The 25,372-nt window shown below is 42.1% G+C and overlaps 2 protein-coding genes across 9 annotated transcripts in view; both read left to right on the top strand.

Moving 5' to 3' along the window:
* The window catches only part of cfap61 (cilia and flagella associated protein 61), a 43,046-nt gene extending 24,945 nt beyond the window's left edge, over positions 1–18,101 (top strand). For 6 of the 8 annotated variants that reach the window (XM_039782823.1, XM_039782822.1, XM_039782821.1 and 3 more), the window contains 9 exons: positions 639–731; positions 916–1,084; positions 1,874–2,042; positions 6,551–6,843; positions 7,877–8,204; positions 11,264–11,346; positions 12,283–12,494; positions 14,957–15,041; positions 15,304–15,808. In XM_039782823.1, the coding sequence (XP_039638757.1) occupies positions 639–731; positions 916–1,084; positions 1,874–2,042; positions 6,551–6,843; positions 7,877–8,204; positions 11,264–11,346; positions 12,283–12,494; positions 14,957–15,041; positions 15,304–15,462 (1,591 nt within the window). In that variant the 3' untranslated portion in view covers positions 15,463–15,808. Of the gene's footprint in view, positions 1–638; positions 732–915; positions 1,085–1,873; positions 2,043–6,550; positions 6,844–7,876; positions 8,205–11,263; positions 11,347–12,282; positions 12,495–14,956; positions 15,042–15,303; positions 15,810–17,995 lie in introns of those variants that run through there. The other 2 variants (XM_039782820.1, XM_039782826.1) reach the window with 2 other exon arrangements.
* Positions 18,102–18,116: 15 nt separating this feature from the next.
* insm1a (insulinoma-associated 1a) lies at positions 18,117–22,406 on the top strand. Its single transcript, XM_039782829.1, has one exon. It carries the CDS (start codon positions 20,457–20,459, stop codon positions 21,798–21,800), a length of 1,344 nt encoding a protein of 447 aa, XP_039638763.1. The 5' UTR covers positions 18,117–20,456; the 3' UTR covers positions 21,801–22,406.
* The last annotated feature ends 2,966 nt before the right edge of the window (positions 22,407–25,372 follow it).

The raw sequence follows: 25,372 nt of genomic DNA, 5'->3' as shown, positions 1-25,372 counted from the left end.
TAATTTGCATCACAAGAGATGTTGTATATTGTGGACAGCAAATACACACAAGGAAGGAGGGCAGTTCAGGATTTTTCAGGATGCTCAGGAACCACACATGCATCAGTAGGCTGGAGAACTCCCACCTGAGAACCATTAATTCAACATCTGAGAGTTTCTATTTGTTTAATGTTGCTCAGGATTTTTAGATGTCTGTCTTCAAGCAGTGAGACTCAAGCAGTTTGAGTTTTACTGAAGCAAAATTTGAATGGAAGAACTAGTAAGGGAAAATCAATGTCTGAGCTCCTTTATTTTCAACACTAATAGTATTAGCAGCAGCAGCAGCTCATATTTAAAGAGTGCCAGGGTCAAACATGTTGTATAAACAGATGTATCTCTGTGTTTGTGTATGGCACAGACCTTCCTGTTGTATCTAACGCAAGGTTAGATATATTTTCACCTAATGTTCTTTATTTTCATCTTAGCATGGCTAGGCTTTCTAAATGCTGTTGCACATCACTGTATGAAGAAGGTAGTTGTTGCAGGAATTAAAGTTGTCCTTCCCCAGATAACATACGTGTCGCCCTGTGTCCTGTATGTGTTCACTGTATCTTGTGGAAAAGCACTCATGCTGTTCAGTGTTGTTTGTTCTCTCGCAGCCCTCACCTTAGGTTCAACAACCTGAGCCTTGTCTCAACTCACGGTTTCCCCAGCGACTACAACCACGAGGACGTCGGGTTTCTGTCCACAAGGTGAGTGAATGTAACATCAGGCGTGGAAATGGAAAATCGTGCTCGGCATCTTACATTGAATGACTTGTTGGATCTCAACATAACAAAAACATTGTCCCTTTATTTTATGTGTAATTTAAAATTCAAGTTATAATTCACAACTACATTAGCTCACTACATTAAGAGGTTTCTTCACTTCCTGCAGTCATGCATACAGCAGCAGAGACTTGGCCCAGCTACCTATTCATTCATACATCAGTGTGGTGACTGGGAAGATGTTGGGCATCAACAGGAAGTCCAAACACATCCGTGTGTCCGGTGGTAGGAAGGTGCCCTACGATCACCTCGTCCTCTGCACGGGCCTGCAGTACCAGGTGAGACAACAGGCGCTTACGCTTTTTAAAATGTAAGCTTTGCGTTATCTCCCCTGCTCATTTATCTACCTTTGCTCCAGTACCACTCACACCACGAGTTCGAAGCATGCCCGAGCCCACCTCTGCGTTACCGCAGCACAGAACATGCAGGTGAACGACGCCTGCCCTCCCTCTCCATGCTGCAAGTGCCCGTCATCTGGCTAACTTTTGCTGGCAGATCTCCAGGCATAAAGGGAGAGTAGGCGCTGTTCATCTTATAAATACACTACAGTTTTTTACTTTTTTGGAGCGAGAAGTGAGAGATTTGAGTAAGCGGGTGAAATCTGAGTTGAGCAAGGAACATGAATTTGATTTTTACCACTCCACTCACATGCTCTGTTACAGACCAAACAGTTTGAGGGATCTCCCCCGAAAACTACATACCTTCAAAGGCTCTTTTTCTGTTTGCATTTGCGCCGCCAATAGGAACACAGAAGTCCCAAAAGCTGGCCAGTCCCTCCACTTCACTCACCGCACTAGGAGACCACATCGGCGGGAGGAGAGCAGACAGAAGCTCCTGAGACAGACGGCTAGCTAGTTAGCCGTCCGTTAGTAAAAATATGCCAACATTTTCTGATCTCATTCATCTGTCCTTTCACAATACTATTTCTCTTCTATGATTGATGAATGATCTTTGTGGGCCTGAGCTGTTTCAACTGTTTGTAAGTCGCTTTGGGGTTTTGAAATGTACGTTATACATCAAAACTGATGTAATTATTCAATGTGTGTCTGTTTTATGCGATGCTGTAGGTTCCCTGTCCTACTGGTGTGGATCTGAGCCAGCCTGTCACAATCAAGCAGCTGCAGCCTCAGTCCAGATACACCGGGCCCGTCCCATCCAACCTCTTCACCCTCAACGACCTCAGTGACTGCATGGCTGCTCGCCGCTGGCTGTGTGCCAACTTTGTGGAGCTGGAGGGTAGGTGAACACACATACACACACACACACACACACAGAGAGAATCTAAAATGAATCTGTAGTAGTATGTCATTACTCAGCCAGTCAGCGCTGAAGTGCCCCGGTGTAATTAGCAGATAATTAGCTGCAGAGAAATCTTTCATCTCTGTGAATCAGGTCAGCCTCTTCCATCCCTTTTCCATTATCATATCACTTTCTGAGAGCCAGGCTTTTCAGAGCAGGAAAAAAAATACACACTGTCATTAAGCAAAATTAATCTGCTCTCTGAAGGAATTGTGCAGTGATCTAGAGTGAGGCTTTTATATGTACTAATTAGTTGATCCCAGTTATAAAGGAAAACCATTAATAAATGCAAATTGCCATGGCAGACTCCAGCAGATACCATGTTTATTTCCATATTTTAATAATAATAACAGAAAGAAACAGAGTAAATGCAATTTTTTTTGCATTAGACTAAAGCAGATGTTGCTGTTCTGTCTCAGCAAAGCTTTTAAAAGATATTTTTCTTATTAACAAATCCCATGAATATTGCAAATCGAGTCTGTCTCTAAATACTCTCTGATTCCTGTCTGCCTGTTTGGTTCCTACTGAAGACGTCAATCTTTAAAACTAAATTTCAGATATGAAATTTAAAAAAAGTGTTAGTAATTTCTTTAAAACAGTTGCTCACTGTATTATTTTTATCAAACAAACAGGAGGAAGTAGTGCATTTGTTGGGGACTATTTTCAGTGGCGGATGAATCCACATTTGGTGCTGTAGTGAGTGTTTGTGGCAGCAGGACTGTGTGTGCGGGATTGAGTGTAAATAAACTACAGTGTGTGTGTGTTCACGGTGATGCAACAATGTGGCTCACTCATGTGTTCTTTCATGTGACTAACAGTGATAGCAAATAGGAATAAATAAATAGAATGAAAAAAATATTTGACAAAAACAAACAAACAAGGAAGCGCTTTTTGTTAGGCATCCAATGTCCCCCAAAACAAGGAATGATTTCCCCAAAAAGTCACGGCACACTGGTATATTCATGTCCAAGGTTTTTATTTTAGTGTCTACGTGATTAAAAACAAGACCAGTTGGTATTGACAGCACACCAGCCTACCTCAAGACTCTGGTAACGTCTTTTTCTTTCAAGCTTTGGTACATTAACAAAGCAGTGTGCCTTTTTTTAAGATTTTTTTTTTAGGGGCTTTTCCCTTTATTAGATAGTGACAGTGAATAGACAGGAAAGGGAGAGAGAGATGGTGGATGACACACAGCAAAGGGCAGCAGGTTGGATTCAAACCCACGCTGCTGCAAAGGACTCAGCCTACATGGGGGAGAGGGCGAGAGGCCGCCCCGTGCCTACACATTTTTTATTGTAGAAATAAAAAACATGTTTCCTTGTGTAGTTCTAGTGGTAATAGAGTAACTGTATGAAATGAGTGGTGGAATAGGGATTTATTGGTGAGAAGCTTTGTGTTCGGCTGGCCTTGATGGTTCAGTAGCAGCAAAGCTCCTCTGGTTCAGCACCACGGACAGAGACACTGAATGGCAGCCAGGAAAACTCTAATACTCCAAATGCAGTCGTCATTCACTGATGTAAAAGTACCAATGCAACATATGTAAAAATACTCAATCACAAATAATACTCCTGCATTCAAAGTACTTGATGATGATCTTTGCTTTTTGTGAAATATTGGATAATTTGACCTCTATATGCCTCGTAAAATTACTTAAATGAAAGCATCTGAGAAGTTTAGAGGTAATGTAATGTGAAGTTTAGAGGGGAAATATCTAGATTTAAAACATAACAAGGCGCCAAATTACACACTGCGAGGTTGCCTTGATTTGTCTCCTGTGGAACGATGTGACAGTTATCGAGGCATAGTATCACTTTTTCTTTTAAAGCCAACCCCTTTGCTCCCCCTCGATAACCCTCTATGCCCTCTATGCCTCTTCTACCGTACAGCCATTACAGATACTGTCAGCGGGGCGGATGGTTAAGCCTATATTAAAGGAGTTATTTCAGATACATCCCTATATTTAATACTGTAGGTGTTAAAGTATTATAGGTTCATAGGTATTTAGATTATCTTTAGAGAGACACACACCCGCATTCACGGGTCCTCGCTACGGTGGGAACCCGATGACGAGACAAGAGGCTTTTGATTGACAACCTTGATGTCCACCGTATGTGAAATACACAGCACACAGGCGATCTTTACAACCAAACAATTAAAATTAAAATTACTCACACTCGGACAGCCACTTCTGCCTTGGTCACAGAAGCTTCCGCTCAGCTGGAGGATCAAAGGTCTGCTTGTCAGATCGGTCCCCGGGGTTGCTGCAAACCGCACGGTTAAAGAGGAGCCCCCACTTCCCCTTTCAGGGTGTTCACCGCTCACACGGGTGAAGTGGAGGACAAGGAGGAAAAAAGGAAAAAAGTCTTCTAAAAAGGCAAAAAAAGACTCACAAGGTTTTTTGGGTCCCCTTGCTCAAGACGAACACAGGTGGTTTTATTTTATTTGAAGCAAAAAGTTAACAAGAAAAACAAAATAAATGCAAAAATGAACTAAGTTCTATCACTCAAAATGCTCTAAGACACAGGATGCCCCTACAGCAAGGGTGACGGTCAAGAGAGCAGAAAAAAGGATCAAAAGGCAAGGGCTAAAGACTTTCATTAGCATCAATATGTATATGTACATTTTCATGGGGTTCAACCCCCCATCACAGTGAGGTGTGTTTTACCATCTTATTTTACCTTACATGGCAATACAATCTTAATTCAGCTATCAGGCTGGACATACGTAAAAACATCTCATATGACGATATTTCCTATATGCATATGCAATTACCATCTAACATACAATCTAACGGCTCAGTTCATCACTAGGTCAATGCAGCCATCTTTCTCTCTCCTGTGTGCATCTAGGGCACTTCCTCTTTCCAGCTGCAGGTTCAAGCAGACAGTTACACAATACAACTTATCCACCTGAGGCCTCTTGCACATACTTCATCTCTATGGCTGCAGGGTCAAACAGGCAGTTACACACAGTAATTCACACTGAAATGTCTCTAAGCATGTTTTATAATAATATCAGTAACTCAACGTTTAGCATGATTATATTTCTAAGCAATCATATAGTTTTAGAAGCGAATCAACATTCACAAACCAAAATCAAAGGCAGTACTATAGTTTCAAGAGCAGAAATATATTTTAGCTGTTTTGGGGTTAACTCATGTCAAAAGCAGAAGCACAGTCTCAACTGTTGTTGAGCTGATACATTTCAAAAAGCAGGAGTATAGTTTTGGCTGTTTTTTGGATTTTCACATACCCTCGTTCAACACTCCTGAAGGAGAAAAATTGTCTTGGATAGAAGAAACTGCTGCATTAAAAATAGAGATGCTGGAAAACACACTTAATAAATAGAAAAGTAAAAAAACACATGCTTACAAAAAAACATTTAAAAAAAACAGATAAAAATACAAAAATGTACAAAATATATACCGGTATTCAAAATAAAATATACAAAAACATACCCCTGAGTTTATTAGAATACGTCTCGACACCTAGCAATCACAGGTGAGTTTGATTAGAGGAGATTGTGGCTAGAAAATGTAGATTTTTCTTTCTTTTTGCTGACCAACATTACATGAACTCCAGCACCAACTAAAAAAAAACAAGTACATGAGTATGCACATATAATTTTCTGATCTCCTTATGTCGCATACATTGGAAAGATGACCCTGTTGCTCCAGGCTCTGTGCTTTTCTAAGAGATGAGGAGCACATATTCATTTTATAGGAGCTTGTATGTTTTGAAAATGTCTTCTCTGAAGAGTAAACAAGGATGGATTTACTCTGGAAGAATACCAAATAGTGTCTCTTTATTTTAAGAAATGAATGCTTTGCAATCACCATTCACTTCCTCTTGATTGTAGAGCTTCTTTTGTATTTAGAACATTATAATTTTGTAAGAAACATTTACTGTGCCTACAGTTAGGAGTTACCACAAAACACATTTTTCTGTAGTGGGTAGTATTCTTCTATTTCTTTTCTTTTTCTCTTTTTCATATTCTTCTATATTATTTAGTCATTATAATCTGTTATCCATGAACACAAATAACAGCTGAACATCTATCAGGTGGAGATATTGTATGGAACTTAGGAGACTTTTTTTAGTGACTGTAGGGCTGAATATTTTTGTAAGAATGTCCAGATCTTGTATGGATTGCCATTATATATTTACAGATATGAAGTATCACATTCAGGCAGAGCACTGAAGTCATACTTGCATTAGTATTGGTTCTTTATCAGGGGGCTTTAAAGAGGTTGTTAGCTCTCTCTGCAGAATCTTCATTGTTGTTCGTTTTCTTTGAGAGCTCTGTCAAAGAGAGAGACGTATAACTATTTGATATAAATTGCCAATTCCTTGACGTTTGTGTCTATGACTGAAAAACATTGTAGACACTGAAAGACTATGAAAACATTCTGCAAATTCCTAAGCTTCTTCCTTGTGTCTCTCCAGATAATGCCGTCGTCTATGGAAACAGCATCGATGTCTTCACCACAGTCGAGACTTTGCTCAGCCTCGGCGTCCTGGGGAATCGTATCCATCTAGTCCTTCCACCTCTCAAGCCCGGCGACTCGTGCTTCAGCGACTCTGCCGTGGAGAAGGCTGTGGCGACGGCCATGGAGAAGGCCACGGTCCAGGTCCACCGTAACTGCCTGCTGGCCCAGATGAACAACGGAGAACACCCCGATCCCCTCACATCTGTGTCTTTCACCACCGACGCAGAGCCCCTCCATCTGCAGTGTGGGGTAAGTCAAAGTTTCTGATTTCACTGCTTATCCAGTCCGTCATTAGGTCATACAAAAGAACATGTTTTCCAAATAATGGTGGGTAACTGGGCCAGGGTGTCTGGTGGAGCTGAAAAGCTCACAAACAATTGGCTGAATTCACCAGCATGTGGCTGTTGGTTGGATGTTAATTTCCCTCCTGGAAGCAGACTGCGTTTGTCAAGCTCAAAAGGATTTTGGTGTGTTTCCCATTTGCATTGTTTCAGACAGTAGAGGTTTCTATTGTGCGGTTATGTGTTGTTGTTTTTTTAATTTCAGGCTAAAATAAAGGCACCCTGCAAATGAGGTCTTGTTGTCTTCATATTATGCAACTACGTGTGAGCTGTTAAACCCTGCAGGTTCCAAAACATTAAAGAATTTGGCTTAGCAAATGTTTTATTTTTTTTTTAGAATGGACATATATTGACACATTTGTTCGGCCTCAATGATGCACAAAGTGTTTTTGTGAGAAACCCTGAACTGTCGTTTTACAGGGAAGCTCCGCAGGGTACTTTTTAACTCTGCTAATAATTTACAACTTGTCCCGCTCTACTTGTCTAATCACAGTTTCAGTTTGCTCAAAGAGCATATCGTCTGTTCTGAAGGTTTCATTTCATCTTCTGGATATACAGAGAAGAGAAGATCAGCAATCCAGTTGACAAACCATCTCAAGAAGGCTAAGAATTAATAGAACTGGCAACCTTAAATTAGCAGTCTACATTTTCAATGCAACGGATTAAACAACAAGATTTAACATGATAATTAGTAGTAGTCTTTATGCTAAGCTAAGCTAACTGGCTTCTGCAGCTTGATATGAAAGTGGTATGTATTTTCTCATGTAACTCTCAACAAGAAAGTCTAAGTATAACTATTCCTTTAAAAAAGACAGCCAGCCGTATAAGGATGAACAGGATCAACAGGAAGTCGGTTTGCGGGAAATTGGATTACACTGAACCTGATCATGAAATCACAAGCAAACAGAAAGCGTACTGATTTCTTCATTTCCTCCTTTCAGGTGTTCATTAATCTCTCCAATAAAGGCGTCGACTACGACGCCTTCAAGAGCATCAACAACTCTTTCATGGTCTTTGACAGCAGACTCGTCATAAACGCCACTTTCCACACCAGCGATTCAGCCATTTGTGGTGCCGGACCTCTCACCAAATTCTCCCGCTGCTACTATGTAGACGAGTGGTCGCACGCCAACTTCAACTCCAAGGAAGTGGGTCGGGACCTGGCGGCTGTGTTGCTGTCCCTATTCGATCCGACGCTGGAGCCTGCGGTTGAGCCTCCGCCTGAACAGGATCGCCTCGTTCCACTGTACAAACAGCCCATGATTCAAGGTCAGAGTTCAAGTCTGAAAAAAATATATTTAAAGGTCCCATGGCATGAAAATGTCACCCCTAGCCTACCTATGGTCCCCCAGTGGCTAGAAATGGTGATAGGTGTAAACCGAGCCCTGTGTATCCTGCTCTGCCTTTGAGAAAATGAAAGCTCAGATGGGCCGATCTGGAATCTTCCCTTTATGTCGTCATAAGAGGAAAGGTTACCTCCCCTTTCTCTGCTCTGCCCATGCCAAGCAGGTCAAGGCCACACCCTCACCCTCCACCTTGCCTCCACTCTCTCCTCCTCAATAGCATTTAAAGCTACAGACACAGAAATGGCACATTGTGGGACTGGCTCTAGTGGCTGTAATTCTGCACCAAGGCTGAATTTCAGGAAATAGTCTTTCGATACAGTATTAGGGGCCCACTAAGGCCTATATATAAGCATCTAAAAAGCAGCATGTCATAGGACCTTTAAAGAGTTTTAAGGGTTGAGTAGTTTTTCTGTTAAATCTGGAACCATTGTATTTGACTTCTGTCCTTCAGTGTTTATGTCCACAGGCTTGTACCTTTGAGTTTTTATCGAAGAACCAGATATTTTTTGAAGACGCTTGCAGCCTTGCAGTGGTTGAGACACTCCCGTAAGGTTCTATAGAAAAGCTCAGAGAAGCGGCCGTTTTCTGCTCTTTAACGAAGCTTAGACGATTACACAGACGTCCATTTGCAAACCAACCAGTTAGTCTTTGTCCTTGAAGACTTTTCTCTTGTGAAAACTGAAAAATACTGTTTGAAAACACTTTTAAGAATACACAAATCTTTGTCCAAGTATGTTTTCTAGTGCAGTGTCTTCTTCGCCACCATGTGGTGCTCTAAAAGGGGATTTATGGTTCTGCGGGGGATGAGAAAAAGAAACCTACACCGCTGTGAACATTTATACTTGTGTGCTGATGTGTCAGCGTCGTTCTAGCATATCTCTTTAAGAGAATACCAGAGCAGGTGTGCGTGGGGAGTGTGTGGTAGAGCGAGTGAGAGAGTGACGATGATTAGCTTTGGAGTGAGTACTGACTCTGCCGATGGAGACTAGGGCTGGGTACCGAACGTCGATACTTTTATGGCACCGGAAAAAATCTTTCGGTGCCAAATTTCGGCTCCGACCGACACAGACACACACACACACACACACGGAGAGGTGCGGACAGAAACTGTTTGCAGTTTTGTTGAAGTCACAGAGAGTCACGATTGGTTTCAAGTGTGGTTACAGTTTTTTAAAACTTCACGCAGACACCGTTTGCTGCGATATGATATTAATGGCGAGCCAAAAGCAGTCGCGGTGCTGTTGACGTTACACTTCCTCTTAGACAAGCAGGCAGAACGGTGGTTTCTCTGCCCTGATGACTGACTGACAGGCTGAGCTTGCAAGGCAAGGCACTTTTAATAATGTTACTCTGAGTGAGCAGTTTTACCAGAATTTTTTAATTTTGATAACTGTTTTGATTCACAATTAAGGTGGAAAATAAAAGCTTTGTGTTTTTGTGTTGATGTTGAAATGGATTTTAAAACATATGGTATCGAAAAAAGTATCGTTAGGAACCGGCATCGAAACTGAGGTATCAAAATTGGCACCGGATCGAAAGATTTTGAACAATACCCAGCCCTAATGGAGAAGTGTCTCTCCTGTGCTTTCTGACCACGGTCGGACCCTCTCCTCGATTTCATGTGGTTCATGGAGAAGGAGAACCCGGAAATGAGTAAGAGGAAATGCAGCGTTACCAATCCACGGCCAAGCGGACCAATCCCAGTTGTTGCGGTCTGCATTGCCACAACGTGTAGTTACATTTTTTGAGAGGTGCACGTCAAGCTACCATGTAGGGTCCTCTGTATCACCACGTACCTAGGCACGTACCTAGGCACGTACCCACGGCGTAGATTTAACGCAGAGCCCATTGGGCATAAGCCATAACGGGCTCATTAATTCCCCCTGAGGCCAGAGGGTAGACTGTCTCCCACACAGTGAATGACACACTTTTTCATCTTTTGAATTGATCATTTAACCAGGAGAACGAATGAGAATGAATAGGACTTCTAAAATCCTGGACAACCAAAAAACACTTCACCATTCTATTCTGTTCTATCTTCTTGCTATTTGATTTAATGTTCAACAGGCATGTTATTCATCACTTTTAGATATTTAGTAGCTTCACATAAAAAATAAATTCCTTCACATTCATCAGCAGATCTAAGGTTTTCGTAAGTTTTCAGGGTCTGTCAGTTTAGCTCAAACTTCTTCTTCTTTACTCTTCTCTGCGTCCTTCCTACTGTTTGTCCATGTTTTTGTCTGCTTTTATCTGTGAGAATTCGCACTGCTAATATTTTTTCACTATGTTTTTGTGGCACATTTTCCAATCTTTCACCCACTCACTGCCGATGTTATTGTGGCGGACACTCAAACCATAGCTGGGCTCCGTGTATTCACGGAGTAACCAAGGCCACTCCGCAGGTTACATAAACACAGTAGCCACTCTGCTTCGCCCTTTTCACGGAGATAAAACACACATGAACTTTTCAGTGAGAGCGGAGATGCCGTATCATCCCCCGCTATCAGAGTTCATTGCCTCAGCTTTGTTTTCCTCTGTGGGTGGATGTTGACAGTGAGATGCATGTTATGATGCATCTGCTGTTGTCCCAGTTTTGATGCCAGTGTATGTTTCACCACTGAAAGGACACCACGTTTAGGAAGATATTTTCAGAATTTTCGCATTTCAGTGGCAATGCGCTCACCTTTTCTTATTCTAAAGTAGGTCTGCAACTACTAGTTATATTTCTTAATATCCATTTAGTCTACACAATATCAGAAAACAATGAAAAATGCCTGTCATAACTATTCAGAATACAAGGTGGCATCTTAAAATGTATGTTTCGTGCAACCAACAGTTCAAATTCTTTACACATTTACATGATATAAAACTGAGTAAAGTGACTCTAACATCTTGATGGATTCCTGTATCCTATTAAAGCATGAGTTATATGAACCCCATCACACCTTAACCCTCATCATGTGGTGTCCCTCTCTTCTTCAGGTGGGAAGCTGCCTGGAGGATATAACTACCTGCACTTTACAAAACCGTCTGCCACCAACCAGACCGGTCCTGCTGTTAAACTTGTAAGTTTTTACTGTCCAACAAATCTGTCGGTTAGTTTTTCTCTGGTTTACACACAGTCTGACTCGATTCCACATATCTCAATCCTGCTTCCCCAAATGTGGATTGATCTGCCTCTGAAAATAATCCCTAATAATTTTACTTTTTCCTCCTGTTTGAGTAATGTTTGCTAAGTGACCATTAAAAATACTGGTTCTTTTATTTTTTATTTTATAAAACTATATATTTGTGATAAGCCTGCAAAATATGAGCGAAGTATGTCATACCGTTGTTCAATATTGCTTTTTTTTATTATTTATTTTTTTAGCCGTTTATTGTGGTAGGACAGCTGAAGACATGAAAGGGGAGAGAGAGGGGGAATGACATGCAGCAAAGGGCCGCAGGTCGGAGTCGAACCCGGGCCAGCTGCGTCAAGCGTAAACCTCTATATGTGAGCGCCCGCTCTACCCACTGAGCTATCTGGGCGCCCGATGATATTACTTATCTTAATTACTTAAATAAACCAAAATTAAAGGGTTCTCAGTTTTACCATTCTCCTGCTTTCTGCCGTCGCAGCTCTAATCTGTGACACATTTTTTGAAGATGCATGTCTTCAGTGAGAACCAGAGCCACCGACACTGTAGGGAAGTCAGAAAAGATTTTTTTTGTGTTTTGATGTGATTTGAGGACAAAAACAAAATAGGTGGCCGGGTTCCCTCAGTGGGTAGAGCAGGCGCACACATCCTTGGAGGTTTATGCCTCGACGCAGAGGTCCAGGGTTCCAGTCCGACCTGTGACAATTTCCTGCATGTCTCCCCCCCTCTCTCTCTCTTTCTCACCTTGCTGTCCTGACAGGACATTAAATAGAATATTGCAGCCTTATCCTTTTAAAGGGTGTAGGCACTGGTCTAGGCAGTATCACGTTATTAATACAAGTCAAACACGTTCTCTCAATAAAGTTACAGGACAGCGGCATCATGACCGGACAAGTGGAGACGGGGAACTACTTCTGTATACATCTCGACTGCAACGAGCTGGTGGAGGCGCTCACCTGTTTCTCCCTGAAGCCCCTCCCCGTCTCCAATTACCTGAGTCTGTACGGGAAACACCAGCAGCTGCTGGGCCAGCTGTCCAACCTCTACCACCAGGGCCTGATCCCAGACCTGTACAGGTGGGAGAGAGGAGGACACTATCTATTTACAAATGTCTACATACATATTGAAAGTATCCAGTCAGTGTATCCATTTCTCAACATAAAATCCGTCTGGTAAAACTGGTTTATTAAAATTACTTAATAAAACCTGTCAGTAGTGTTAGATATTTTAATAAGTCTTAATTTACACAGAATTCATACCGAAGTAGCTCTACGTCATTAAGAAAGTAAAGAACTAGTCAACGTTGTGCAACAGAGGGATTTAGAAGTCTGTCTGTCTTTGTGAACCCAGCCCTTGGGAACATGGTGCTGCAAAGAACTTTGATTGGACACAAAACTAACCAGCAGTTTATCCAGATTATCGTAAACACTTAATTTGGAGAAATAATTCAAACTTAAAGTGGGCACACCTTAAAGGTCCCATGTCATGCTCATGCATGTCATGTTTTGATACTTTCACAGCATTTATATAGCACTTCAACCTGCTTTATATTAAACAAATTAAAAAAACTTGCACTGGAAACTGTGATGGATGTTTGCAGCAGACAGTTTGGGTCACAATTCTACTGTTGGACTAGCCTGGGGGTTTGTTTACAACGTGTTACCAAAAGGAATAATGGAACAAACTATGAAAATAATATTATCTTTTTACAGAAGTCTTTTATTAGCTTCAATAACTCAGGAGGTAAACAACTTGTAGTACAACAGACCTGCAGGAATGATTGGTATGTTTTGTTGTCAACACACAGCTTCACCAAATTGATATTCTCTGCACTGTTATTTGGTTTTGTCCAGTGTTTGCCAGTTCTTCCGGCCTCTGTAGTAGTACAATTTCATTTATTCACTTCGGCACAATACACGCTTTTGTTTTTTTCCTCTGATTTTGCTACCACAAAGTAACAGATGGCATGTGGTAAGGATTTTTTTTTTTAAATAGCTGTTTTCCTACCTCACGAGCCACTTCCACCGTTTCTGAAGCAAATTTCAGTCTGAGAAAGGAAATGTTTTGTTTTTTTAGAAAGCTGCAGGTAGTCAAACTTCCCATCATTCATCTGCTGACTGATGACCTCACACTTCAAAATAACACATAAGTGTGTGTGTGTGTGTGTGTGTGTGTGTGTGTGTGTGTGTGTGTGTGTGTGTGTGTGTGTGTGTGTGTGTGTGTGTGTGTGTGTGTGTGTGTGTGTGTATGTGTGTGTGTATGTGTCAGTCAGTCAGCGGGTGACCTGCTTTTGAGGTTTCAACACAAATGACCCCCAGATATGGACGTCTATTGTCCCCCGCCTCCTAATCTGTTTATGCAGCTCCCCAATCTGTCTTTGTGGCCGGGAAGAGACAAAGCCAGAGCCTCCCCGCTGCAGAGACAGATTCCTCGTCACGCTGCTCACTCAGCTGACTCGTAAAGTCATTGTGGAGGCTGACGGAGCATCGGGAGCCGTTAAAATCATTGATTGACCGTGTGGCAGTGGGGGGTCTTTCAGCCAATACAGTTAAGTGTGGCTTCTGTGTGTTTGGTTCTTTGGCTGTTATTTAAAGGGTCAGTTCACCCAAATTACACTGTTTCTCTCTCTTACATCTTGTGGTGTCTAGCTATGCAAACAGACAGTGGTGGAAGAAGTACTTTTTCTTCTAATACAAATCTATTTAGTTTTACGGACTTTTCTCTAATCTTTGCCTTTTTTGTGAAATATTTGAGAGTGTGATGTCTTTGGGCCTTGAACAGTTTTTTCAAATGAAACAATGTGAGAAGTTAAGAGGGGAAATGTTTCCATCGTGGAGTTGATAACAACTCCTACACATCTGAAACATGACAAGGAGCCCAAAATGCTTTTTTGTAAAAAGTCAAAAGCAAAACAGTTCAGGAATCACTGGGGGGGGGCAAGGTAGAGGGTGGGGGTGTGGCCTTGACCAACTGCCATGCTTCCCTTGTTTTCAAGCCATGATGTCTCTCTCTCTCTCTCATGGGCGGGCCAAATTCTCTGTGCGGGCAAAGCAGAGAAAGGGGAGGTAACCTTGCTCCTTCTGACCTCATAAGGAGAAGATTCCAGATCGGCCCATCTGAGCTTTCATTTTCTCAAAGGCAGAGCAGGATACCCAGGGCTCGGTTTACACCTATCACCATTTCTAGCCACTGGGGGACCATAGGCAGGCTGGGGGAACGCATATTAATGTTAAAAAACCTCATAAAGTGACATTTTCATGCCATGGGAGCTTTAAATGTAAGATCTTTATCTGAAAAGTAACTAAAGATGCCAAATAAATGTATTGTAGTAAAAATTTCAGTATTTGTCCTGCATGCAGTCGATTACAAGTATAAAGTACCTTAAAATGTGAATAACCCAAGTATAGTACCTCAAAAATTGTTCCTAAGTACAGAACTTGAATGTGATTATGTTTAGAGGTTCTTTCTACAGAGGAATGTGGTTTACTGAAGTCTTACAACAGTGTAGGAAAAACTTGAATGTTTGTCTCTCCTGCAGTTTCTTCAGACAGAGCTGGTGTTTGGCCATTTTTCACGACAGATTCTCCGACTTTGAGCAGGAGCTTCAGCAGATCTCAACTGCAGTTAGTACTTTTATTTTAATCTCATCAAGCTTGATCCGTCTGATCTTTCTTTCTTTCAAAAATGTGACATGTACAGTATGTCTGGAACAAAAGTACATTGATAAATGGCTGAAAAGAATTTGAAAACCTATCTAAAATATATAATGGCAGGTCTGCCTTGGCAGTCTAAGCAGGTGGAAACAGTTGTGAAAAATAGTTATTTTAAGTGACAGAAACATGTAATCGTAATAATCTCTCTGTGTTCAACTCTGTGTCGCTGCAGGACAAGCAGTGGAGCCAGCTGTCCATGGACTCAGACGTCCCCCCTCAGGACAGATTCCAAGATGCTCAGAGTCAAGCGGCTCTGAGAAGCAGCGCTGTGAAATATCTGACCTACAACCGAAACCTGCTGCCCATGTTCGCCTGCCCCGGACAGCTGTGACATCACGCGTGACCTCGCCAAGTTAACGAAGCTTTTTAACCCCGATAAATGCTTTTTAAAATAATTATTGTCATTCAATAGCTTTGCTCACATTCTCAACGAACACACTGTGCGTGTCTACCAAAAATGCTAAATGTATTTCATTCCTCATAAAGCTTTTGCAAAGCCAATTCTTTTTTGAATGTTTTCAATCCGGCGTTGTTCACATCCATGTTTGCCTCCTCCGTGCCTTTGTTGGCACATTGCTGCGTTTCTATTTATGTTGAACAACTGTTGATCATCAGGAAGGTTTATCTCTTAAAGGTCCTATGACATGCTGCTTTCTGGATGCTTTTATATAGACCTTAGTGGTCCCCTAATACTGTATCTGAAGTCTCTTTTATATAGGCCTTAGTGGTCCCCTAATACTGTATCTGAAGTCTCTTTATATAGACCTTAGTGGTCCCCTAATACTGTATCTGAAGTCTCTTTTATATAGACCTTAGTGGTCCCCTAATACTGTATCTGAAGTCTCTTTTATATAGACCTTAGTGGTCCCCTAATACTGTATCTGAAGTCTCTTTTATATAGACCTTAGTGGTCCCCTAATACTGTATCTGAAGTCTCTTTTATATAGGCCTTAGTGGTCCCCTAATACTGTATCTGAAGTCTCTTTTATATAGACCTTAGTGGTCCCCTAATACTGTATCTGAAGTCTCTTTTATATAGGCCTTAGTGGTCCCCTAATACTGTATCTGAAGTCTCTTTTATATAGGCCTTAGTGGTCCCCTAATACTGTATCTGAAGTCTCTTTTATATAGACCTTAGTGGTCCCCTAATACTGTATCTGAAGTCTCTTTTATATAGGCCTAAGTGGTCCCCTAATACTGTATCTGAAGTCTCTTTTATATAGGCCTTAGTGGTCCCCTAATACTGTATCTGAAGTCTCTTTTATATAGACCTTAGTGGTCCCCTAATACTGTATCTGAAGTCTCTTTTATATAGGCCTAAGTGGTCCCCTAATACTGTATCTGAAGTCTCTTTTATATAGACCTTAGTGGTCCCCTAATACTGTATCTGAAGTCTCTTTTATATAGACCTTAGTGGTCCCCTAATACTGTATCTGAAGTCTCTTTTATATAGACCTTAGTGGTCCCCTAATACTGTATCTGAAGTCTCTTTTATATAGACCTTAGTGGTCCCCTAATACTGTATCTGAAGTATCTTTCCCGAAATTCAGCCTTGGTGCAGAATTACAGCCACTAGAGCCAGTCCCACAATGAGCTTTTCTTAGGATTTGCCATTTCTGTGTCTGTAGCTTTAAATGCTATTGAGAAGGAGAGAGGGGGGGCAAGGTGGAGGGTGGGGGTGTGGCCTTGACCAACTGCCGTGCTTCGCTTGTTTGAAAGCCATGATGTCTCTCATGGGTTGGCCAAATTCTCTGGGCGGGCAAATCAGAGAAAGGGGAGGTAACCTTTCCCCTTATGACCTCATAAGGAGAAGATTCCAGATCGGCCCTTCTGAGCTTTCATTTTCTCAAAGGCAGAGCAGGATATACCAGGGCTCAGTTTATACCTATCGCCATTTCTAGCCACTGGGGGACCATAGGCAGGCTGGGGGAACTCATATTAATGTTAAAAAACCTCATAATGTGAAATTTTCATACCATGGGACCTTTAAAAACATTGCTCTGTGGCTGGAGGCTCCAGGATACATTAGCAGCTGCTAGCATAACACACCACAATCTCCTGACTGAACGGTCAGTGGTCAAGTTGCATTGTGGGTAATGTAGGCGGCATGTTTTGACATGGAGGAAGGATGTGTGGCGTCAAAAAGACGATATCTCTGGTTTGACTTCGTCAATTTTAATCATTTTTCTGTCCATTGTGAGTTTGACGATGTTAAAGGAGCGTGATATAAATCAGCAGGTTGCTCTTTTAATGCAGACATCAGATTGATATCGTTCTTCTCTAACTCATGTAGTGAAAGGAAATGAGCATTATTTTCCAAGAATGAATTATTCATACGTGGCTCTCACAGGACAGCGATGCTTCAAATATGATGATCTTATATGAATATGAAGCATTGCTGTAGATTAAACTAACCAACAGTATATAAAGGAGTCAAAATGAGCACAACCTTAAACATCTAATATAAGCAGGAAAATGCAACAGACACATTAATGCAGCAGTGATATTAATCCAGAAACATCCGGTAGAAGAGGAAAACACTGACAGGGTAACCTTTTACTGCATTGTGCTGAAAATACTGTTACTCAACCAAGGTTTTGAATGCTTCTACTGCAGTAAAGGATCTGAATACGTCTTCCACTGCTGTTAAAGTCACTGAAAGATTCTTTGATATGTCAAGTCCTTTTGATTTGTTCATTAATTTGATCAAATTAAGGACTTTTTTTCTCATGTACACGTAAAATTGTCTTAGCTCCTTACTTTGATGTTTATCTGAGTACTGGGAACTAACTCATGATGCACAGAAAATAGTTTAATACAAGTAAAATTAGAAAATCTGACTCCTCTGTTTTGTATTTCCACAGACCTCTCTACTCCATAATGTGCCAACTGTAACTGTGAGTATGACTCTACAGCAGCGTGACCAATCGCGGCTCGTATAGCGGCTGGAGATGAAAGCTTTTTGGGGGGAGGAGGAGAAGGAGGGGGAGGATGGAGGGTGGAGGGTGTCACTCTACAGCTGTATGCTAATGAGGCTGAGCTGAAGCCTGTCCGGAAAATAACCGCACACACAACAACATATGTCTGCACCTACAAACAACCCCCAGGCTGAGAGAAACACACACACACACACACACTGCTGGTGTCCACATATAAAGTCACATATTATAGGATAAAAACAACCAGATTATCCTGAATTCCTCATGTGTAGGGATTTTGAATCTTTTTTTAAGATACAATATAAATCCAAGATAAGATAAAAGGAACTTGTATCATTAGTGGTGTTTAGCTTCGAATTATTAGTCCCAAATTACCCGATAGTTTTCTTTTTGTGTATTTTATCTGTTCAAATTGCATTATATGTGGTTTCAAAAACAGTTATATTGAGCATTGTGTATTATATAGTTTTAAAACACGTTTTCACAAACTAAATTCAATGTTGAGCAAAACAGACCCACTGCCAAATAAATCTTTTAAAGTATTTTATTTTATTATCTCTTATTGAGTCCTGAAAGTCAAAACTAATCAGAGATCAACTTGTTTCGGGAATTTGGTGTAAATTAGCATCCTAAGCTTGAAAAACAAGACAGAATATGGCAGGTTGCTGCACTAGAATCAAGTAAAATCACTGTTGTCGATTCAGGAAAATTCAATAATTACTCAATAATGGACAAAAGGTGTCTGGTGAGTGTTTTTACTTCAGAGGAAACTAAATTTGAAAGCACAAACCCATGGAAAATGGAGGGGAAAAGCAAGAATTTTAGGCAATTATGATGAGATAACAGTAGCATTGGAGTGGTACTTGATTGTATTTCAGTTCCGAGTTTGAACACCCTAACTAGTCAAACTGATCCTGATCTCAACGGTGAGACGTCAACTGAAACCTGCTGCTTTCCATCAACACGCTGATTTCTGCGTGCGCACAACTCTTGACTTCATTTTAAACCTTTTAGAGCTCAGCACCGACCCTGGTCACATCCCATCATCCCTCACGGTGGAGGACAGACTCATATCCGAATGACCGGGTCATATCTGACCTGCAGGAATTGGGTTTGCTGTGTTTTAACTCGCAGATAATCCTGGTTTGCCCCATTTGGTGACACAGAAAGAGCGCACTGATTACGCACAGCACGCGCCGACGGTATCTGGGGGCCAGATTGCTTTTGGGGGCCCCCACTACTTCTCCTTTTTTTTTTTTTTCCTCAACTGTGCAATTTCCTTTTCAATCGCGGCGGGTCTACAGATTGCACAAGCGAAGCCATTGTGATGCAAAGCAGGAAACCCTCCTCTCGCTATTAATTATGTATGCGCAAAATGACGGATTCATATGTCCGGAGTTAACTGTCACGCCAGCGCACATGCTGCCGGGCCACGGGGGTTTGCCGTTTGGTTATGAAGTTGGTCGGATTTAATTCCATCATTCAGTGCGTAAAAGCGCGTTTAAAATCTTTTTTGGGGATCTTTAGTTGTCCTGGAAAGTCTTTAAATGTCTTGAATTCTAAAATCTGAACCCCAAGTCCTGCACAGTCCTGACAAACGGTTCAATCATGTGTTCGGAAAATCTGTCTTAAACCCGAGCTCATACATTTTAACTTTAATTTAGAAAAATTGGTTCTAAATTTTTGTCTAACTTTTTCTGCGCCTTCCCTCTCTGGAGCTGAATTTCCAGCTTTCAGTTCTACATTTTCCACTCTTACTCATTGTTTTTTTCTAATCATTTCTTCTTGACATCGTTAATGTGGACGGATGTCTCCTTCTTGAACAAATCAGAGCCCCCACCCCACCCAACAGAGACACACAAAGCCGGGGCACGTGTAGATTTCTTTACAAACGCATCAGACCGTAAAAGTAGGAGGCTCCTGGCGTGTGCCCGGGTCGTGTGTGTGTGTGTGTGTGTTTGTGTATGTGTATGTGTGTGTGTGTGTGTGTGTGTGTGTGTGTGCGCGCGCGCGCGCGCGTGTGAAGTACAATAAAACCCTCAGGTACATCTGCTTTGCAATCTGCAAACCCCCACCCTTCATGCATCAGCCTCTCCATCCTCCCGCACCCACTCCCCAAATCCACTGGGAGAACTCGGCTCCTTCTGATTGGTCGGGGATGAGTCAACGAGGGGGGGGGACGGGAACAATGTCATCATGTCGCTTTAAAAAGAGTGCAGCTATGTTGTGGTGAAAGCACCTCGGGAGGAGAACAGAGGATCAATAGCAGCAGGAAACGACAACAAAAAGACGCATCAGATGTTTCTGTCCGCGCGCGGCTGAAAGTGGATTTCTTCTCCCCCGCAGCAGCGTCCAAAGTGCCTTCAGCTCTCCGTCCAGCGTTAACATGCCGAGAGGATTTTTGGTGAAAAGGAACAAGAAACCAAACCCGGTGTCCTACCGGGTTCGCTCCGAGGAAGAGGAAGCGCAGCAAACAGCGCTGCCGCTGCCGCCCTCCTGCGCGCCTCTCGCCTCCATCCCGGTGCGCGCACAGACGCCGACGCCCACCTGCGGTGCTGCTGCCACGGCACCGGAGCATGTAGCCAGACCGGTGCAATTCGGGAACCCGGAGGCGGTGTACCAGGCGCTCTACAGCCCCACCCGCCCCGTGAGCCACGACTACGACCGCTCCTACTTCGAGAGACGCTTCAACCTCGGATCACCGGTTTCCGCGGAGTCTTTCCCCGCACCGGCAGCGCTCCCCGCGTCGGACCACCTCTTCGCCCCGGTGGACCTGAAAATCGGCTCCAGCAACAGCAACCGCACCGAAGCCAGCGCCGCGTCCACCGCGACGCTCCCCACCACCGCCCGTACCAAACGGCCGTCCAGCGACACCGAGCGCAAAGGCAAACCGCAGTCCAAGAAAACCAAAGCTATCCGGAAACTGCACTTTGAGGATGATGTCACCACGTCTCCGGTCCTCGGACTCAAGATTAAAGAGGCTCCGGTGGACCAGAAGCCTCCCAGACCGCAGCTGCCCGGAGGGGACAACGTCCCGCTGGGGGATTTTGTGTGCCAGCTGTGCCGCGAGGCGTACGCAGACCCGTTGGCTCTGGCGCAGCACAAGTGCTCCAGGATAGTCCGGGTCGAGTACAGGTGTCCTGAGTGCGACAAGGTGTTCAGCTGCCCGGCTAACCTCGCCTCGCACCGGCGGTGGCACAAACCGAAGCCGCCGCAGAGCGCATCCTCCGGTGGGCAACACTTGGAGAGCGACAACAAGGCGGCTGGCTCCGGTAAGACCACGCCGGATGAAGCGAAGGATACTAGTGACAGGGACACACCCAGCCCCGGGCCGTCCGAGTCCGGCTCAGAGGAAGGGCTGTATGATTGTAATCACTGTGGGAAAAAGTTTAAGCGCCAAGCGTACCTGCGGAAGCACCTCGCGTCCCAGCACAGCTCCCCAAAGCCGGCAGAGGACGAGGACGCGTCTGCCTGCGAGCAGAGCGCGGCGCCGCTAAACCTGAGCGCCTCCGCCTGCCACATGTGTCCGGTGTGCGGGGAGAACTTCTCCAACAGAGGCAGCCAGGAGCGGCACATCCGCCTGCTGCACTCCTCGCAGGTCTACCCGTGCAAATACTGCCCCGCCGTGTTCTACAGCTCCCCGGGACTCACCAGACACATCAACAAATGCCACCCGTCCGAGAACCGGCAGGTGATCCTGCTGCAGATGCCGCTCCGCCCCGCCTGCTGATCCGGGAATAAAAGGCTGCTTTCACTGTCAGATAACAAGCCTTGTGTTCCTGAGAGGATTTTAGTGTCACACTGCAAAAATATCCGTTTGAAAAAAGAAGAAGCTTGGGTTCCTAAAAATCTTCATTTTGTTCATTTATTTTTTTAAATCAAGGGGAAAATACATGGCACTTTGGTGAGAAGCTGTAACTCTGGTTGACTTCACGGTTATTGGGAGTGATTTATTTTCTCTCCAGTTTCAATTATTTGGTAGAACAAAAAAAACGACTAACTAATTTATTTATTTTTGTCTTATTTTGGGACGTTGATTCAAGCAAAATGCACAAATCACAAAAGAAAAAAAAAAAGAGGAATTTTTTAGGCACGTTTTGACAACTCATTGAAGTAGAAAAAGAACCGGAAGGATATATATATATTTTTTTTGCAATGTTAACTCCTACAGCAAACAACGTGGCTCCCGTGCACCATATGTGTAGAGGTCAGAGGTCAGCCGCTCACCTGCAGCTGGCAGGGATTCAGTGCCTTGCTTAAGGACACTTCAGCAGGTTCTGGGTGTGTGTTTGAACCCTGGCCTTTATCTCTCTCTCTCTCTCTCTCTCCACCCCCCCCCCCCATTTACTTCAAACACTTAAAGCGTTAGACTGTTAATTTATTTTTCTAGCATCTCTGCACAAGTGCTATTAGCTTCTAGACCTAAGAGAGGGGACGACCTGTAGCCGACACAAAGCAGAACTCCCAGGCCTGAGAAGACCTTAAATCTCATCACTCTGATTAGCTTTAACATAGCTTGTGGATCTGTGGATCAGTAGCTGTTGCCTGAAAACACAAAAAAAAAAAAACTAGTGTAGCCGGTAATGCCTTTTGGATTAGAAACTCCTGCTGTAAAACTGCCTTAAACTGATGTGATTGTCTTTTTGATCACTTATTTATCACTGGCTGGGTACGATATGATTACTATTTTTTACAAAGCCTTCTGTATAACCACTATACAGTATATCTTAACTGCTTTCTTTCTATTTATTTATGTATTTATTAAGTTATTTGTGTAAATTATTGCTCTGTGTGCTCTGTGATCTGTTGCCGTGTGTTTTCATGATGTAGCCAAATTTATTTTCTTTAACTTATATTTTAAAAAAAGAGAAGAAGAAGCAAGGAGGGCGGTGTGCTCAAGTGACATCTCAGCAATCAATGAGTTTTATCAGCCGCTCCTTGAATGAATAGATAACTGAATTGCAATCATTGATTTTATTTGTATTTATTTATTTTTTTGTGGGGGTTGTTTGTAGCTCTTATACTGCTTTGGATGTTTCTGCAGTATTTTGCTAAATGTCCAAAAATAATAAAAAACCAAACTGAGAAAGCGTTTTTTTGTTCCGTCTTATTTGTCTTTTGCAGGGTTTTCAAACAAAAATGTATTTAACAGCTGGATTTTAAATCCCAAATCAACTTAAATGCTTAAAAACAACCAATTATTTCATCTCCCTACATATTATATATTATATATATTTATTTTATCTTTATTAATGAATTTTTTTGGGCCTAAAACTCAAAATCTTAACATAGTCAGTCTAAAAATATCAGAATAAGCCTTTAAAAAACAATGTGTTGTAAGTGGTGGAATGTAAATCAAATACTGTGCTTAACTACCAATTTAAGGTACTTTTACTTTACTGGAGTATTTCCATTTTATGCCTCTTTATACTGTACTTCATCTTAACATCTCAGAGGGAAATACTGTACATTTTACACCACTTCATTGATAGTTGCAAACATATGCACATTATCTGCTGAGTAATTTTACTTTTCAAGAGCCTTTTTGCTAATAATACTTGTGTACTTTTACAGAAACGGGGCTTTTACTTTTTTACTACATTGTGGTAGGTAACCTTTACTTGAGTAAAGTTTGCGAGTACTTGCTGTTGCATGGTAAAAAAAACCTCAGGGTCATTAAATTGCGGAATTCCCACCGAATACCTCATGGTGTCCTGAATGACAGTTAGGTCCCTGAAAGCAGCACGTGTGAAGGTATTTGGAGCGATAACATTCCATCCAGACGTATCTGATGTCAAAGACTTTCCGTTTATTCTGATATATGACTGGCTTGGTTATCCCACACAACTTAAGACGAGTACAATATCACGTTTTACATCACATAACGTGTTGCTGCCCCAACAAAGGTGATGTTGGTAAAAAAAAAATAAGAAGACAAATAAAACATGTTCACACACAAACAGCAGCCCGGAGGAACATTTGCTTATCGATCGAAATATACAAAATGAAAGTAGAACCTTAGAGCGTTATAGTATATAATGAACACAAGAACTAGGAAATACAACTAACTGTTAACTTACTAATTCTGTTTTGTCCATTTCACGTCCACATCACATCCATTTTTTTTTTATATTGGAATGATTCATTATTGAATTGGGAAATGACATTGAGTTAAGCTTATAAATATGAAACATACATACTGTATGCTGTACACAGTGGTGGTGGAAGAAGTATTTAGATCTTTTACTTTACTTTACTTTTTTATTAGCAATATCACATCAGCAAGTGCTCAGCATAAGTGAATACACCCATGCTAAAGTTGACTTAAAAAGAGGAATAAAAAGTCATTTTTATTTTAATTCCAAAGGCTAAGGGAACTTTATCAGGATGCATAGTATCCTGGATCCATGAAATAACTGGCCTTTCAAAATAATAATCTGCCTGCCTCTATGGGAATTTAACATAGGGGTGTGTATACTTATGCCCCCTGTATTTTAAGGAAGAACATATATTTATTTCTGATACATAATTCATTCACAAAGAAAATTGGTGTCCTTAAAGGTTAGATTTTTCCTATTTTTTTTAATTAAGGCATTAAGATCAATTTTCAAAAGATGATTTTTTTATTCCTCTTTTTAGTCAACTTTAGCATGGGTGTATTCACGTATGCTTAGCACTGTAAGTAAAAAGGCACAAATCACAGGAAACTAAACTGGAGTAAAAGGAGCTAAAATAAGCTAAAAATATGCAGGTATGTACAAATAACTGACTCCAAAAGTTAAACATGACATCAGAGCTGAGTGACAGTGAACTGGTCTAGTTTCTCACCATGTTCTGTTTGTGGTTATGTGTAAATGTTACATGTAGAGAGGAGAGTTTGGTTCCTACACACTGTAGAGAGAGCAGTATGTTTACCGGAGGTCAGAAGTCAGGTCAGAGGTTCGCCACTCACCAAACATTTCTGCATCTGAAAGACATTCCTGCAGTTCCTCTTTCTTCTCTTTCTCTTTCAGCCTTTCTAAAACAGATATATGGCTGCCTTCATCAGAGATGTTCTTCCGTAGCGGCAACTTTACTGTTCATCGTGTTTTGCTTTGGCTTTAATGTCCCCAGTAATGTGTGAAGAACTTGTATGAAGTAACCTGACTTACCGCCACAGCTGTGGTTTTCTTCAGCGATCCAAACTGGTCTGTTGTTGGTTCCATAGAGAGGTGAAGTCCCTCCTCTTCCGGTGGACCACCATGGGGGCCCTTTTTTGGAAAAACTATCTACGTTAGTGAACCGTGAGAGACAAATAATCTT

The sequence above is a fragment of the Perca fluviatilis genome, chromosome 18 (assembly GCF_010015445.1).
Source record: "Perca fluviatilis chromosome 18, GENO_Pfluv_1.0, whole genome shotgun sequence".
NCBI classification, from domain to species: domain Eukaryota; kingdom Metazoa; phylum Chordata; class Actinopteri; order Perciformes; family Percidae; genus Perca; species Perca fluviatilis.
Note: the sequence above shows the minus strand (reverse complement) of the source record. Positions and strands in the feature narration are given on the sequence as shown.